This window comes from Mobula birostris, chromosome 7, assembly GCF_030028105.1.
Source record: "Mobula birostris isolate sMobBir1 chromosome 7, sMobBir1.hap1, whole genome shotgun sequence".
In the NCBI taxonomy this organism is placed as follows: Eukaryota; Metazoa; Chordata; class Chondrichthyes; order Myliobatiformes; family Myliobatidae; genus Mobula; species Mobula birostris.
In genome coordinates this window covers 99463413-99479677 of record NC_092376.1, presented here as the reverse complement: position 1 = coordinate 99479677, position 16265 = coordinate 99463413, and the positions used below count along the sequence as shown (strand labels likewise).

Sequence of the window (16265 nt, the reverse complement as noted above, 5' to 3'; positions counted from 1 at the left end):
AAAGAAGTGGAAGATAGAATATAATATAGAGAAGTGGTCCCAATACCAACCCTCATGAAATACCACTCGTCCCCGGCAGCCAACCAGAAAACGTCCCCTTCATTCCCACTCTTAGTCTCCTGCCAGCCAGCCAATCTTCTATCCATGCTAAAAGTTTTCCTGTAAGATATGCTTTAGCAGAGGACTAAAGGCGTAGACTATTTTCTAAATGGGGAGTAAATTCAAAAATCACTGGTGCGAAGGGACTTGGGAGTTATTGTTCAAGATTCCCCGGAGATTAACTTGAAGGTTGAACGGATGGTAAGAAAGGCAAATACAATGTGAGTATTCAATTCGGGAGGATGAGAATATAAAAACAGGGATATAGTGCTAAACCTTTATAAGGCATTGGTCAGATCATACTTGGAGCATTGTGAGGAGGTTTGGGCCTCTTATCTAAGAAAAGAAGTGCTGGATTGGAGAGGATCCAGAGGCGGTTGACAAGAAAGATCCCAGGAATGAAAGGATTAATGTATGAGGAGCACTTGATGTCTCTGGCTGTACTTGCTGGAGTTCAGAAAAAAAGGGGAGAGATCTCATTGATACCTATTAAATATTAAACGGCCTACAGTAGATAGACTGTGTGTTTCTGCAAGGGGGTGAGTCTAGGGCCAGAGGGTGCAGCCTCTGACATACAATTAAAAGAGAGATGAGGAGAAATTTCTTTAGGCAGACTGCAATGAATTTGTGGAATTTATTGCGACAGATGGCTGTGAAGGCCAAGTCATTGGGTATATTTAAAGTGGAGGTTGAAGGATTCTTGATAGGTCAGGGCTTTGAAGGTTATGGCGTGAAGGGAGGAGATTGGGGTTAAGAGGATTAATAAATCAGCTATGATGGACTGGTGGAGCAGAATCGATAGACTGAATTGGGTAAATCCAATCGTATGTATTATAGACTTACTTGTATCCAATTACTGAATTATAGAAATAATTCCTATTTAAATGATAATTCATGCAGCTTCACAGTATGTTTTAAGCATGAGCTTTGATACTATATGAACAGAACATGGGACTTCTCTCAGTGCTTACTAGATTAGCATTTGCATTAAGGTTGTTATAGCTGGGGGTGGTACAGGTTCTAAGCTCCCACTACCTATTAAGTGCTCCCAATGGTGTGTGCCTTAAATAGCCTCTGACAACCAAGCCGAGCTCCTGGCCTTTACGTGTGGCATAGTTACCAAGTTCAGGAGAAGAGGCAAAGGCAGGTTACTGGTAACTTAAAACAAGTCACTTTGGGCAGATAGTGCTCGTCAGCTGTGGTTGACAGTTCATCAGGAGAAGGAAAACTCTGATCTCAGACCTCCACTGCCTTAGGGCAATACGCACTCATTGGGAAGGCTTCAGGAGTAAACCCCCGAGGGGAAAATTCGCTGCTGGAGTTCCTAAGGCAGTCCTGTTGTGAAGTGAACAAAGTCACTGGATAGACTCTGAAGCTAGTGAATATACAAGTTTATTCAGCACAACGAGCAGCTATTCCAGACACTCATGGAAGGAGAGGTTACAGACATTCTCAAAATACACAAACACACTCGCAAACATGTCTGCAACTATACAGTTCCCTGAACGAGTATACACGCACCCTACAAGGGTCCCAAATGGTCAGTAACCACACTTCGCAACTGGTAGCCCTGTCTCACTAAATTAACACAAAAATATCTAGTCTCCTACATAAACACACACACATTACTTTTATATCTACAAGTTCAGCTCTCTGCAATGTTCAAAATACTTTGTGATCCCATAGTCACTGACCTAAGTGTGAGTACTAGTGTTTAACAAATAAGACAAGACAAGATCATAAGACAAAGGAGCTGAAGTCGGCCATTCAGCCCATCGAGTCTGCTCCACCATTTTATCATGAGCTGATCCATTCTCCCATTTAGTCCCACTCCCCCGCCTTCTCACCATAACCTTTGATGTCCTGACTATTCAGGTACCTATCAATCTCTGCCTTAAATACACCCAATGACTTGGCCTCCACTGCCGCCCGTGGCAATAAATTCCATAGATCCACCACCCTCTGGCTAAAAAATATACTCACCGACTCAGACTGCTGAGATCACTGGCGACACGTTGGGATAAGGATGCATCCTGTGCGAGCCCCCAAATGTTGCGATGTAAACAAAGTCACCGGTGAGGCACTGTGCGAGTGGATACAGAAGTTTATTCTGCACAATTCTCCACGGGAGATTAGTGTGCAAACTTAAAGCACACAGTATTGGGGGTATGGTATTGATGTGGATAGAGAATTGGTTGGCGGACAGGAAGCAAAGGGTGGGAATAAACGGGACCTTTTCATAATGGTAGGCAGTGACTAGTGGGGTACCGCAAGGCTCAGTGCTGGGACCCCAGTTGTTTACAATATATATTAATGATTTAGACGAGGGAATTAAATGCAGCATCTCCAAGTTTGCAGATGACACAAAGCTGGGCGGCAGTGTTAGCTGTGAGGAGGATGCTAAGAGGATGCGTGGTGACTTGGATAGGTTAGGTGAGTGGGCAAATTCATGGCAGATGCAATTTAATGTGGTTAAATGTGAGGTTATTCACTTTGGTGGCAAAAACAGGAAAACAGATTATTATCTGAATGGTGGCCGATTAGGAAAAGGGGAGGTGCAACGAGACCTGGGTGTCATTATACACCAGTCATTGAAAGTGGGCATGCAGGTACAGCAGGCGGTGAAAATTGCGAATGGTATGCTGGCATTCATAGCAAGAGGATTCGAGTAGAGGAGCAGGGAGGTTCTACTGCAGTTGTACAAGGCCTTGGTGAGACCACACCTGGAGTATTGCGTGCAGTTTTGGTCACCTAATCTGAGGAAAGACATTCTTGCCATAGAGGGAGTACAAAGATGTTTCACCAGCCTGATTCCTGGGATGGCAAGACTTTCATATGAAGAAAGACTGGATCGACTAGGCTTATACTCGCTGGAATTTAGAAGATTGAGGGGGGATCTTATTGAAATGTATAAAATCCTAAAGGGATTGGACAGGCTAGATGCAGGAAGATTGTTCCTGATGTTGGGGAAGTCCAGAACGAGGGGTCACAGTTTAAGGATAAAGGGGAAGCCTTTTAGAACCGAGATGAGGAAAAACTTCTTCACACAGAGAGTGGTGAATCTGTGGAATTCTCTGCCACAGGAAACAGTTGAGGCCAGTTCATTGACTATATTTAAGAGGGAGTTAGATATGGCCCTTGTGGCTAAAGGGATCAGGGGGTATGGAGGGAAGGCTGGTACAGGGTTCTGAGTTGGATGATCAATCATGTTCATACTGAACGGCGGTGCAGGCTCGAAGGGCCGAATGGCCTACTCCTGCACCTATTTTCTATGTTTCTATGTTACAATGAGCAGCTATTCCAGAGTCTCTTGGAAGGAGAGGCCTGCTGGACCCAATATTATATGGCATTTTAAATGCTGAAGATCAAAGATAACAGCAGGACAATTCTATAGTTGCAATGTCACTATAAGGCTTCTTTTGAAGTACTGTACCATATAGTTGTCAAACACCTCCTTCCACGCATCCACACTCCAAAAACTCAAAATTAATGTTGATCAGCATTGTTTGGTTTGCAATCAACTCCTGTCTGCAGTTCCAGGAATATTCTTGCTCAGGGCTGCATTTTAAATTGAATCTACAATCTACATTCATGTCTGAAGATTGGTTGCTGGTGAAATTAATATTTGCTGAAGCTTAACTCTAGAATATGCCCCAACAGTCCGATGTTGAGGTCAGCACTGATTGACAACTCTAGAATATGCCCTAACTCTAGAAAACGCCCTAACTCTAGAATACGCCCGAACAATCCGATGTTGAGGTCAGCACTGATTGGCAACTCTTGCGACGCTTCTGGTGCCAAACCCTATCAGCTTTGGTCATTCCTTTGGGTTCATCAGATGTGTGGGACCTTCATGGGCAACAGCTTGCTCCCAATGTCATACTGTCCAGCTTGCGTATCGAGACAGCTGGGACACAACATTCACGGTTGACCCTGACCAACGGAGGTCTCAGATATTTTTGTACAAATCATTTTTTCAGAAAGAATTTCTGCAATTCCATTCAATGCTCCTTAAACTCAAACCAAGACCCTTCCTCTTCAGTTCCCTCCAGCCCTTAGGCTTGGCAAGTTTAAATAACTGACAAGTTTGATGTAGACATTTTGTAATTTTCTTTTCTTTGCCTTAGATTTGAAGGAGTGGTTTCTATCTCATGACTTTCAGTTGATGAATGACTATCCAAAATCCTCCAATATCTCCTCCTTAGTTTGTTTAGTAAGATGTGCCTGGACCCAGCAGTCTGATGATTTGTTAATGAAACATGTCTTTTAACCATTTATCAGTATTTCGTTTAGAATCATTTCAACAAAGTAAGTGAGATATCAACTAGTTAAATAAATGTAATCTAATCCAGCACTTGTAACTTCAGTATCTTGTCAGTTTCAAAAGTGAGTGAATTAAGGGTACCGTAAATAGCTTTAAGTCTCTATAAGAACATTCACCTTGATAAAAATCTGCCCTTTGATTAAAAACAAGCCAAGTAAGTCCCTTCTGAATCTCTCTCCACTCACCTTAAACATATGCCCCCAGGGTCACAGAAAATGGGCGATGGAATAGGGTGGGTGGGGTGAGATGCAATTATGATTGCAGTGCTTCGGGGGATGTTCAACATGTTGGACAACACAGTTGCTTTGAAGCTGCCAGAGTTTTGGGAGCAAAATGGTGTCGATTGGTTTGGACAAGGCAATGCTCAATTCGCACTGTGAGCATTCTCCGCAGACGACACCAGGTATACTACATAGTAGCGTCATTCAGTAATTCCACTGCAGCGAGAAAGCTGAGTCTGCCTGAAGACCCTCCTGAACGCGATAAGTATAGCAAGCCGAAGATTCATCATTACAGACTTTTGGACTATCGTTGTCTGAGCATAGGAAACAGTTGCACTTCTTACCTGGGGCCTTTAGAGTTAATGTACCACACGCTGTCTCTCCTGGGAAATCAACATCCTTGTTTTATTTTTAAAGAACTCCTCATGCAGCAAGTACCCGATCAAGTGTGCATAGCCCTCGCTAATACACCTGTGAATGACGACAGGGAGTTTGCTAAAATGGTTGGTAGTGTACACTCAGCCAGGCAGAGATGCATAATTCCCCTTCCATTTCCTGCCTCAATGAGCCAGGTCAGCAGGGCCACCAACACACGCACGCCTATGGCTGTGAAACAAACACAGGGTCTGTGCTTTTACCACGCTCACTTTGGCTCGAACACCAGGAAGTGCTGACAGCTTTGCCAGTGCCGGTGCATCGGGACATCAGAGGTCTGTGAACGCTGTGGGTCCTGCCGGGCTATGAATGGCTCCAAAGGAGGACCTGCAGTCGTCCACGGCTGAATTGGAATATGCACAGCTGTTGTGGGTGCCAGGGGATTTTAGTCCTGATGCCGATACCGCCTTGTTAGCTCTTAAGTCAACAGCTCCTTTGTACCTAGCCCTACCTCCCATCATGGAATACAGCACTCTTGAGTTCCTTTTGACAAACACACCACCTCATTCGTTTTTGTCCAGCATGATGCACCCCAATATCCCCTTTGGCCCTCTTATGATGGCCCATTTTGCATTTTGGAATGGAGAGAAAAGACTTTCATCGTGGATAGATGAGGTAAACCTGAGTATACTTGGGTAGATCACCTTAAACCAGCCCACCAAGTGTTGGACCATTGCACGACCCTGCCCCCGGCATTATGACGTGACCATGAGCGAGTCAACTCGCCTCTTGCCAAGCCAAGGGCACCTGCTGTTACTCCAGCTGTGGAATATAGGACGAGAGCCGGCTGGCTCGTCTGAGATCTGGACAGGCTCCCAACGCCGGTTTTGGTGAATTCTTGTGGGGCCTGTCAGGGTGACATGAGGTGTGGAAACACCAGCATAATTCACAACCACCGACATTGAGTTGGCTTTCTCTGTCTGTAGGAGGCTGCTCTGACGTGATGATGTCACGGCGTGCAGCGTATTTGCCGCGCTTTCTGCTGTGCGTTTGGTTTACAATAAAGGAGTTGTTACAGTCTCCCTAAAACTCAAACGGTTCTGGCGTTTCCTTCATGAAAACCTATGAGTTTAGTGAGGAGGGTGGAGCGCAGCTGAGACGCCGACCAGGCGGTTGTGGCGTCACAAATAAGATCATCCAGCACACGAACTCAGTCCTCTTTTGGAGCCGTTCTGAGCTCCAGCAGGACCCACGGGAGACAATCGTGCCAACACTCGTCTGTCAGGGAGGCCTTTAGAGCGGCCTTTGAGGAATGGTGAAACCACTCACTTAGGGCATTGGATCTCCATTTGCCTTATTCTGACCCCATTGGCCCTCAATCTTTGTCCTTTCCATATCTGGCGCAGATGTTCCTGCGCACTCTGCAGAGGCCGGCGTAAAGATTCCTCACGGTGCGTGCACAAGGTAGGGGAGAAAGGTCATTGCTGGGGTGCGCGCTTGCACCTTCAGTATGGCCTTTGCTTTGGTGCACGCGCAGGTCAGTTCTGGCGTGTGCAAGGGTGCGCACACAGAGCGGGAGGTCGGTGGGTCAAGGGCGCACGCGCAGGGTGGGAGGTCAGTGGGTCAAGGGTGCGCGGGCAGTGCAGGAGGTCAGTGGGTCAAGGGTGCACGCGCAGGGTGGGAGGCCAGTGGGTCAAGGGTTCACGTGTGTCCGGGACGGTTTTGTTGAAAATGTTTGAGGGGTCGCGGGAGGGAAAATCAAACGGACACGGGACATGAATTGATTCGGGCTGCGATGTTGAAGGAACTGGAGACTGAGGTAAAATAACGGACCAAGGTGCAACTTAAACATGATACAAAAGTGTTGTTTCTATTTTGTTTTAGGCACTGGTGACTAACGCCTTGTCTGTTTGTGAATGATTCTACAAAACTACTTTTGTCCATTCCAACCCGGGGCTTAAACAGCGCCAACAAGGCGTGAGAGGAGCAGCTGATCTGGTAAATTGGTTTATTGTCATAGGTACTGAGGTACAGTGAAAACGTCTCAAATTATCATTCCAACATTAAAGTAGTACAAGAAAAACCAGCAACAGAATACAAGATAAAATGCAACAGATACAGAGAAAGTGCAGTCCAGTTCAACAATAAGGTGCAAAATCAGAAGTGGGTAGTTCATGATGTCGAGAGTCCATTGTATAGTACAAGTAAACCATTCAATAGTTTTATAACAGTGGGGTAGAAGCTGTCCATCTGGCAGAGATATTCAGTCCAAATCCTTCAGTGAAGACAGGCATTTATGGAAATTTAACTGAAAGTAAAGTGTAAACATTGAAATCTGCTTTTGGGGTTTCTGTGGAAGTCAGTAATCAATCTATCCAACCCCTGCTTTATAAAACACACTCATAACCATCTCCTCTGTGTACCTTGCCTATGAAGTTGAACTTGTGTGCCTTATTCCCTGAACCATTACAAAGGTTGCAATTTTTTCTGTTTACTATGTATAAAATTATTTTGATGCTGAATATTTCCTCTAGCTTCCCAAATTTCTATGTTGCAGAGGGAATAACTCCAGCTTTTCTGGTGACACCTTGCATTTGATATATCCCACTACTGGAACCAACTTTTTTGTATCCTCTCTTAGAGCTGGAGAAATTGTTCCTCAATCATGCTGGCCAAAAATGTATGCAATTTCTCAATTTTTACCTCACCATTTTTTAAAATAAAAAATGCTGTCATAGATCTTACTTGATTTCTGGGCTCAGGAATGATGTGATTGGTTGAAAAAGCCAAAGAAGGGAAAATATTCACTGATAAACTGCAAGATGTTATTACTGGGGGGAAAAGTGTTCCGAGAATACATAGAAATGTCTATTACAATTAGTAACGCGTGTAAAATGTACCGATTTGCAATTATGTTAAAGCCTTTGGATAAGTAATATGAAAGAAAGTAAACACCATTTGCCTGTACGACATGAAGATGTACCAATCACTCAAAGAGCCTATAGGAATTACTGGAGAACAAGATGTAACAACAAACCTTCAGTCTTTCAAATTAAAATTCCAGCATTCATAGGTATATGAAACCAGGACATTTTTCAAGATATTTGTTCTCAGCAGTTAGACTATTGTTTGTTGATTTTGGTGGTTGTAACAAAAATTAATCTTTCCATTACATTTTGAAAAGGAATGGGAGTGGTTATGGGCACTCTGATTCTGTTCTGCTAGCTTTCCTTGACTAATTTCCTATCCAATTCTCTTAATTCTTTTGATGTATATTAGAAACTCTGCCCCATCATAATGAGCAGCATTGGTCTTTCTTCCTCCCTGTCTTTAAACGGCCTTCCCTCTCTCTGGTCTTTCTTCCTCCCTGTCTGTAAACACCCTTCTGCTCTCACTGGTCTTTGTTGCTCCCTGTCTCAAAACACCCTTGCTCTCTCACTGGTCCTTCTTCCTCCCTGTCTCAAAACACCCTTCCCTCTCTTTGGTCTTTCTTCCTCCCTGTCTGTAAACACCCTTCCCCGCTCACTGGTCTTTCTTCCTCGCTGTCTCGAAACACCCTTCCTGTCTACTGGTCTTTATTCCTCCCTATCTCTAAATGCCCTTCCCCTCTCACTGGTCTTTATTCCTCGTTGTCTCGAAACACCCTTCCTGTTTACGGGTCTTTATTCCTCTCTATCTCTAAATGCCCTTCCTCTCTCACTGGTCTTTCTTCCTCCTTGTCTCTGTTCCTCTCATGCCTGTTCTACAGACCATGACATGATTACTGCAGCTGTGAGGTGGGAGCCCTCTCGTTGCTGGGACAGCTAAGCTCTGCACGCGTTTGCTGACAACAGACAGAGTGAAGGTGCTCGGCGAAGCAGTCTCCCAATCTCAGCATACCGGGAGGGCACACCGGGAGCACTGGATACAGTAGCTGACCCCAATGCACTCACAGGTGAAGTGTTGCCACACCTGGAAGGACTGTTTGGGGATCTAAATGGTGGTGAGAGAGGAGGTGCAGGGGCAGGTTTGCAACTTGTTCCGCTTACAAGGACAAGTACCAGGAGGGAGATCAGTGGTTGGGAGACCGCTTTGCCGAGCACTAACACTCCGTCCACTAGAGAAGGCCTGATCTGGTTACGACCCATTGCAATTCTACTTCCCACTCCCATTCCCATTCCAACATGTCGGTCCATGGCTTCCTCTACTGCCATGATGAGTCCACACTCAAGTAGGAGGAGCAACACCTTGTATTCCGTCTGGGTAGCCTCTAACGTGATGGCATGAACGTCAACTTTACAAACTTCAGTTAATTAGCACCCCACCCCCCCTTAATTAATTCCCATTCCTGTTTCCCTCTCTCACCTTATCTACTTACCTGCTTATCATCTCCCTCTGGTGCTTCTCCTTCTCCTTCCTTTTCCATCATGGTTTCTGCCCTCTTCTATTAGATTGTCCCTCCTTCAGCCCATTATCTCTTTCACCAGTTAAGATCCCAGCTCTTTACTTAACCCCCTTCCCCTTTCCAGGTTTCCCCACCTTGTACTTCCTTCTCCCATCCCCCACCTTCTTTCTTTTTTTTGTAATTTATTTTTATTGAAGTTCCTCTTCAAACAAAACTTTCCATAAGATGTATTTCAGACACTGTACATATATATCATATAGTCATATTTGTCACAAATCTCCACATAATATTTATCTGAGGTATACACTTATAGAAAGGAGAGGAAAGAAAGAACAATCGAAAGAAGAAAACTATGTACAAAGTAGGGAGTGATTTTTTTTTTACAACATTTTCATTGACTTGTGAGAGTAAAAATCAGGCCTATGAGGTGTTATATAGTTAAACCATTTTTCCCAGTATGAATCAAATTTTTCCAACTTATGATTAACAGATGCTGTTATCTTCTCCATTTTGTAAATGTCCATTGTAATTTCCATCCATACTCTTAAAGTTGGACTCTCCTGTAATAACCATTTCCAGGTAAGGGTCTTTTTACCAGCCACCAGCAGTATATTCATTAAATACTTATCTCTTTTCAACCATTCTTGAGGTATATACCAAAATATATGGTCTTACTCTCTAAGGGTACTTCACATTTAAAGATGTCTTGTAGGGCATTATGTATCCCACTCCAATAGTCTTTGATAATGGGGCATTCCCAGAAAATATGATAATAGTTTGCATTTTGATTTTCAAAATTTCTCCAGCAAACAGGGAGGTTACTATCATAAAAGTTGCTGGTGAACGCAGCAGGCCAGGCAGCATCTCTAGGAAGAGGTGCAGTCGACGTTTCAGGCTGAGACCCTTCGTCAGGCCTGCTGCGTTCACCAGCAACTTTTATGTGTGTTGCTTGAATTTCCAGCATCTGCAGAATTCCTGTTGTTTAGGTTACTATCATAATGGGATTTCTGAGCAGGTGTAATGAAATATCTTATCAAGTTTTTCCACCCGAACTCCCTCCATTTCTGTGAACTGGTACACTTCCATTGATACCTCCATATTATTGTCCATTCTTCCTCAGATATTATTATCCCTCCTTCCTTCTCCCATTTTGTTTTAATGTATAAAGTTGAATGTGTTTTAAGACTTGACAAACCCTTATACACGCTTGAAATGATTCTACTACCGTTGTCTGAATTATATGCTTTCCTAACTAGCTCTATCAGACATGTACTTGCCTTGGTTACATTTTTAATCATCCTATTAACATACTGTCGCATCTGTAATTATCGATAAAGGTCTTGTTTTTCTGATAAGTTTTTCTCTTTGAGCATTTCAAAACTGAACAGTGTTCCTTCTTTCATTATATTGCAAATAGCTGTTATTTGTTCAGTTCTCCAATCCTTAAATCTAGCATCCAGTTTGTTTGGCGTAAAATCCGAGTCATAGGCACACCATTTAAGAATCGCAATGTCTCTCTCTAGTTTATATTCTTTTATAATAGTTTTCCATATTTTAAGAGTCCATTTCACCCATGGGTTATCAATAGTATTTACATAACTTTGTAGGTTGTTATCACCCAAAATTGCCTGTATGGAGATGGAAAGTATCCTCTCCTCAATGTTTTTCCATTGAGCATCACATGATGGATTGCACCAGCATATCACAGCTCTCAACTGTGCTGCAAAATAGTAATCTCTAAGAGAAGGTAGGCCCCATCCCCCATCTTCCTTAGCTAATTGCAAAATTTTGAGACAAATTCTAGGGCTTTTACCTTGCCATATATATCTTGATAGCATCTTGTTCCATTCATTGAATTAATTTTGGTTAATCTCTATTGGTAGAGTTTGAAAGAGATATAGTAGTCTGGGCAGTATATTCATTTTAATAGATTCAATCCTTGAACTGAGACCAAGACATTAATTTTTTTTCTAATTTCTTGTGTAGCCAAACTATTAATTTCATTCCTAATTTTTAAAATTTCCTCTAGTGTATCCTGTGCCAAACTTAATTTGTGTTTTATTTTCTAGTTCCTTCAGCTTACTTTGTAATTCCTCTAATGTTTTATTCCTTATTTTTTTCTCATATGAAGATATTGCTTTAATTTTCCATCTTAAGACAGCCTTCATTGTATCCCATAGAATGGGAGGTGAAACATCTCCATTATCATTGAATTCTAAGTAAACACCAATTTCTTTTTTAATTTGTTCCTTAAAATAGGAATCATTGAGTAGACTTGAATTTAGTTTCCAAATAGTATTCTTTGGTTGTAGGTCAAAATCAACATATAAATTCAACAGATAAATATATAGGGGCATGGTCACTTACATCTATTGTCCCAATTCCACAGGTGTTTATTTTGTCTTTATCTTTTCCAAATGTTATGAAATAGTCTATTCTTGTATATACGGAATGGGGGGGGGGGGGCAGAATAATGTGTAATCCCTTCTATCGGGGAAAAGATCCCTCCATAGATTAGACCAACATCCTCAAAAAGTGTGTTAACTTTCTTATGTAAGGATTTGTTTCATAAGTTTTTCTGTTGGAAGAGTCTAACTTTGGTTGTAATTGTAAATTTAATTCTCCCCCACATATCAAGAGACCTTCTATTTCTGTTACCATAATATTAGTAATTTTCTGGAAGAAACTAATATCACTTCCTGGGGGTGCGTATATATTCAATAACGTAACTGGTTTCCATCTACATTTCCCTTTACCAGAATATATCTGCCTTCCTTATCTCCCATTTTGAATACTTTTTCAAAGTTTAGCTTACTTGAGATGAGAATAGCAACTCCTCCTCTATGTCCTGATTTATATGAGGAGAAAAACATACTAGTGAAGCCCATTATCTTTGATTTTCCATGTTCATTATCACTTCAGTAAGTTTCCTGTAAATATACTACATGGGCTTGTTCTTTTTTCATTTTTGATAGAAATTTACTTCACTTGATTGGATTTAACAGCCCATTGACATTAAAAAAATGAATTTTACTTTGTCTTTAGCCATGTGTATTTATCTGTCAGTATATCATTGAAATTTGCAGAATAGAACTTAATCAATCTACTCCCTGAACAAATAAGAACCAAGAAACGCAAATAATTAAAAAAACGGTAACAAAGGTGTAATTCCAAGGCTGGGGTCTCTAGATGGCCCTGGGTTGAGCTAGAAGAAATGTCTAGCCATAGGGGATAGCCCCTCCTACCTGTGAGTTGAGGGCCCCTGCTGCAGTACCTATAAAAGTAAGTAAAATAAATCTATGTCCATTACACAGAAATGATTTCCCTGTGTATTCCTCCCATACATATGTGCTCATTTAGTTGGGGAAAAAGATTCAAGATTCAAGATTCAAAAACTTTATTGTCGTTCTAACCGTACATCAGCTCTGCAGGGCAGAATGAGACAGCGCTTCTCAGGAGCAGTGCAATCATAACATAACAAACACAACACTAAATAATAAACATAACAATAAATAGTAAAACACAACTAGTAAAACATGGCAGTTAAAATCAAGTTATAATTGTCCAGTGCAAGTTAAAAGTGTCCAAAGCAGAGTCAGGTGGAGCAGCTATTTAGCGGTCTGACTGCCTGTGGGAGGAAGCTGTTTAGTAGCCTTGTGGTTTTAGTTTTGATGCTCCTGTAACGTTTGCCTGATGGCAGAAGAACAAACAGTTCATGGAGAGGGTGTGAGGGGTCTTTAATGATGTACCGTGTCTTCTAGAGGCATCGACTCTGAAAGAGGTCTTGGCCAGAAGGTAGGGAGACCCCAATAACCTTCTCTGCTCCCCTAACCACCCTCTGCAAGGCTTTTTTGTCGACAGCACTGCAGCTGGAGTACCAGGTTGTGATGCAAAAGGTCAGCACACTCTCAACCACGCCTCTGTAGAATGTAGTTAAGATGTTAGTGGGGAGTTATGCTTGTTTAAGCTTCCTCAGAAAGTGCAATCTCCGCTGGGCCCGTTTCACCATCCCAGTGGTGTTCCTGGACCAGGTGAGATTGTCCGAGATCTGCACCCCAAGGAACTTGAATGAATGAATAAAAAAAATTGAGAAATATAAAATCCATATTCTAATATGTATTTCTTGATATAGGTATATCGCTGTCTAGTTTTGCTTCTGTTTAGTTTATCAGCACTTTCAAAGTTAATCAAACCTTATGGCTCTTCTGGAGGAGGTGAGGGTTGTCTTCGGAGAACTCACAGTCTCTTTCTAATATCCTTCTCTCGTCCTCCTCTCGTCCCCTGCTTTCTCGGTTCTCTTACTATTTCCCAAGCAGATCAGGATAACTGTTCAGCCAGACTTTCCCTTGGTTTGACCACGCTAAAGGTCAGTCCTCTGTTGTTCATTTCCGTAGTCGCCTCTTCTACTGTCTGATATAGGTGTCTCTCTCCTTTGTAAAATACTTTTAATTTAGCAGGGTACTGGGTTTGGAATTTAATCTTTTCTTGCTTTAATATTCGTTTTGCTTCAGAATATTCCTTCCATTTCTGTAGGACCGCCAGGGGTGGGGGGGAGGCGGGTAATCATGATCGAAGTATATTAACTTCCTGTTCCAAAACACTCTCTTCTTACCCCAGGCCCTTCGTAGAATCTCCGCCTTGCTCTTGAATCGAAGGAATCTAAGTACTATTGAGCGCGCTTACTTTTTCTGTCTTTGGGAGGCCTTGGAACGAGTGCACGATGTGCCCACTCAATTTCAATCTCCATAGTCGGGGGATCTCCAGCACTTCCCACAGCAACTTTTCTATAAACTCCATCATCGACAATCCCTCCGCTCCTTCTGGAAAACATTATAAATCCTGATATTTTTCCGTTGCGATCTTCCCTCCTGGTCAAGCAATTTACTTTCCTGTTGATTTAATATTTTTATCGCCTTACTTAGTATTCGTTCCACGTTTTGCACGCAATCTTCCACCTTCTCAATTCGAGTCTCTACCACCACTATTTTCTGATTGATGTTGGCGAGCTCTGACTTTATATCATTGAGTTGCTGCTTTATATCTTTTTGGACTTCCCTTACCTCTTCCAAAATCCTTATTGTATTTGCCACTTCGCCTGAACGAGGCCCCGCGTCAGCCTCGCCACCACGCGCACATGTAAGAGAGCCGCATGTTGCACCTCTCTCTTTTATTGGCTCTGCAGTGATGCTCTTTTTATCTCCATTCTTTTCCCCCATTCTTGCCCCCCTTATCAATTCAGATTTTTCGAAAGATCTTATATTTGATGGATTAATGGGGGAAAATATGCGTTTTTCCGGAGCAGCTGTTGATTTAAGCTGCCATTCTGAACGATGACGTCACTGGAACCTCTCCCACCCCCCCCCCCACCTTCTTTCTCTGACTTATCTTTTTTTTACCAATCCTGATGCAGTGACTTGGCCTTGAATATCAACTGTTTCTTTTCCATGCATGCTGCCTGGCCTGCTGAGCTCCTCCAGTATTTAGTGTGTGTCGTCTTGGATTTACAGCATCTTCAGACTTTTTCGTGTTTGTCTTTAAGTAGAGTTGAGTCTTAAGTTGCAAGTTAGTTGAATTTTGAAATCTGTCTTGAGATTGTCAGAGTACATATAATTGGTGTTCAGCATTTATTGTAGAATATTGTATTTGGATAATCTTATATGATGTAATCTTTCTATAATATCTGATAATGGCATTGATTTATTAATTACATTGCTTTACATATGTTGTAGTGTCACTTGATTTTACTAAACTTTTAAAGTGTGCTGAAATGTGCTGTTCCAATGATTAGCTCATTTTTCTTTTCCTGGATGACTCAATCCCAACACGGATAGGGACAAGGCTAAATATATACTTTTGGGTGATCTTGTCTCATAATTCTGTGCACATGGACACCAATGAGATGGGTAGAAAGTTGAAAGAGGTATAGGGAGTTAGGAAAGGGGTTGAAAAGCAGCACCTGAAAGGTGGTAATCTCTAGATTACTTTCAGTGACACGTCAGGGCAGAAGTAGGAAGATTGAGTGGCTGAGGAACTGGTGCAGGCAGAAGGGGTTCAGATTCCTGTTCTGGGGCAGCCATGACCTGTACCTAAACTGGAGGAGAACTAATGTTCTGACTGGGAAGTTTACTTGTGCAACTTTGGATGTTTTAAACTAGATTGGCAGTAGGATGGGAACTAGAACACCAGAGCACTCAGTGGAAAGATTGAGAGGAAGATATTGTTAATGTCATGACCAGTAAAGAAGAAGAGGCAGCTGCAAGACAATAAATACAATGTTACAGATGGATTCAAATGGCAATGAATTTAGACCATGGATCAGTACATGATCCTATGATGATTTAGCTATTATAGGTACTTAGTTCAGAGAGGGACAGGACTGGATGCTTAACGGTCCAGGGTTTCACTCTCATATGAAGTATAGTGAGGGAGATAAAAGGGGGTGGGGGCAAATTCCATTTTAATCAAGGATAATATAACAGCTGCACTCAGAGGGAACATAATGAAGGGCTCATCTACTGGGTCTATATGGTAGAACTCAAAAAATAAAGGTGCAACTGCTCTGATGGTATTGTATTACAGACTCCACAATAACTACTGGAACGTTGAGGATTAGATATGCAGGCTGATTAGAAGAAGGTGAAAAACCAATAGAGTGGTTGTGGTTGACTTCAATTTCCCTAATACAGTATGTCCTTAGCGAAAGAGGTTTAGATGGGACAGAATTTGTTAGATGCATCTCGGAGGGATTCTCACAATAGTATGTAGATATTCTACTGAGAAGAGCGGACCTGCTGTTGCATAATCAGCCAGGCCAGGTGACTGGTCTCTCAGTAGGAGAACAGTCTGGGAACAATTTATTAAG

At 42.3% G+C, this 16265-nt stretch overlaps 1 protein-coding gene across 1 annotated transcript in view; it reads left to right on the top strand.

The window, feature by feature from the left end:
* Positions 1-5388: 5388 nt before the first annotated feature.
* LOC140200947 (BRCA1-A complex subunit RAP80-like) overlaps positions 5389-16265 on the top strand; it is a 100027-nt gene continuing 89150 nt past the window's right edge. Inside the window, exons 1-2 of the mRNA XM_072264592.1 lie at positions 5389-5489; positions 6557-6668. Coding sequence (XP_072120693.1) covers positions 5389-5489; positions 6557-6668 — 213 coding nt within the window. The remainder of the gene's footprint in view (positions 5490-6556; positions 6669-16265) is intronic.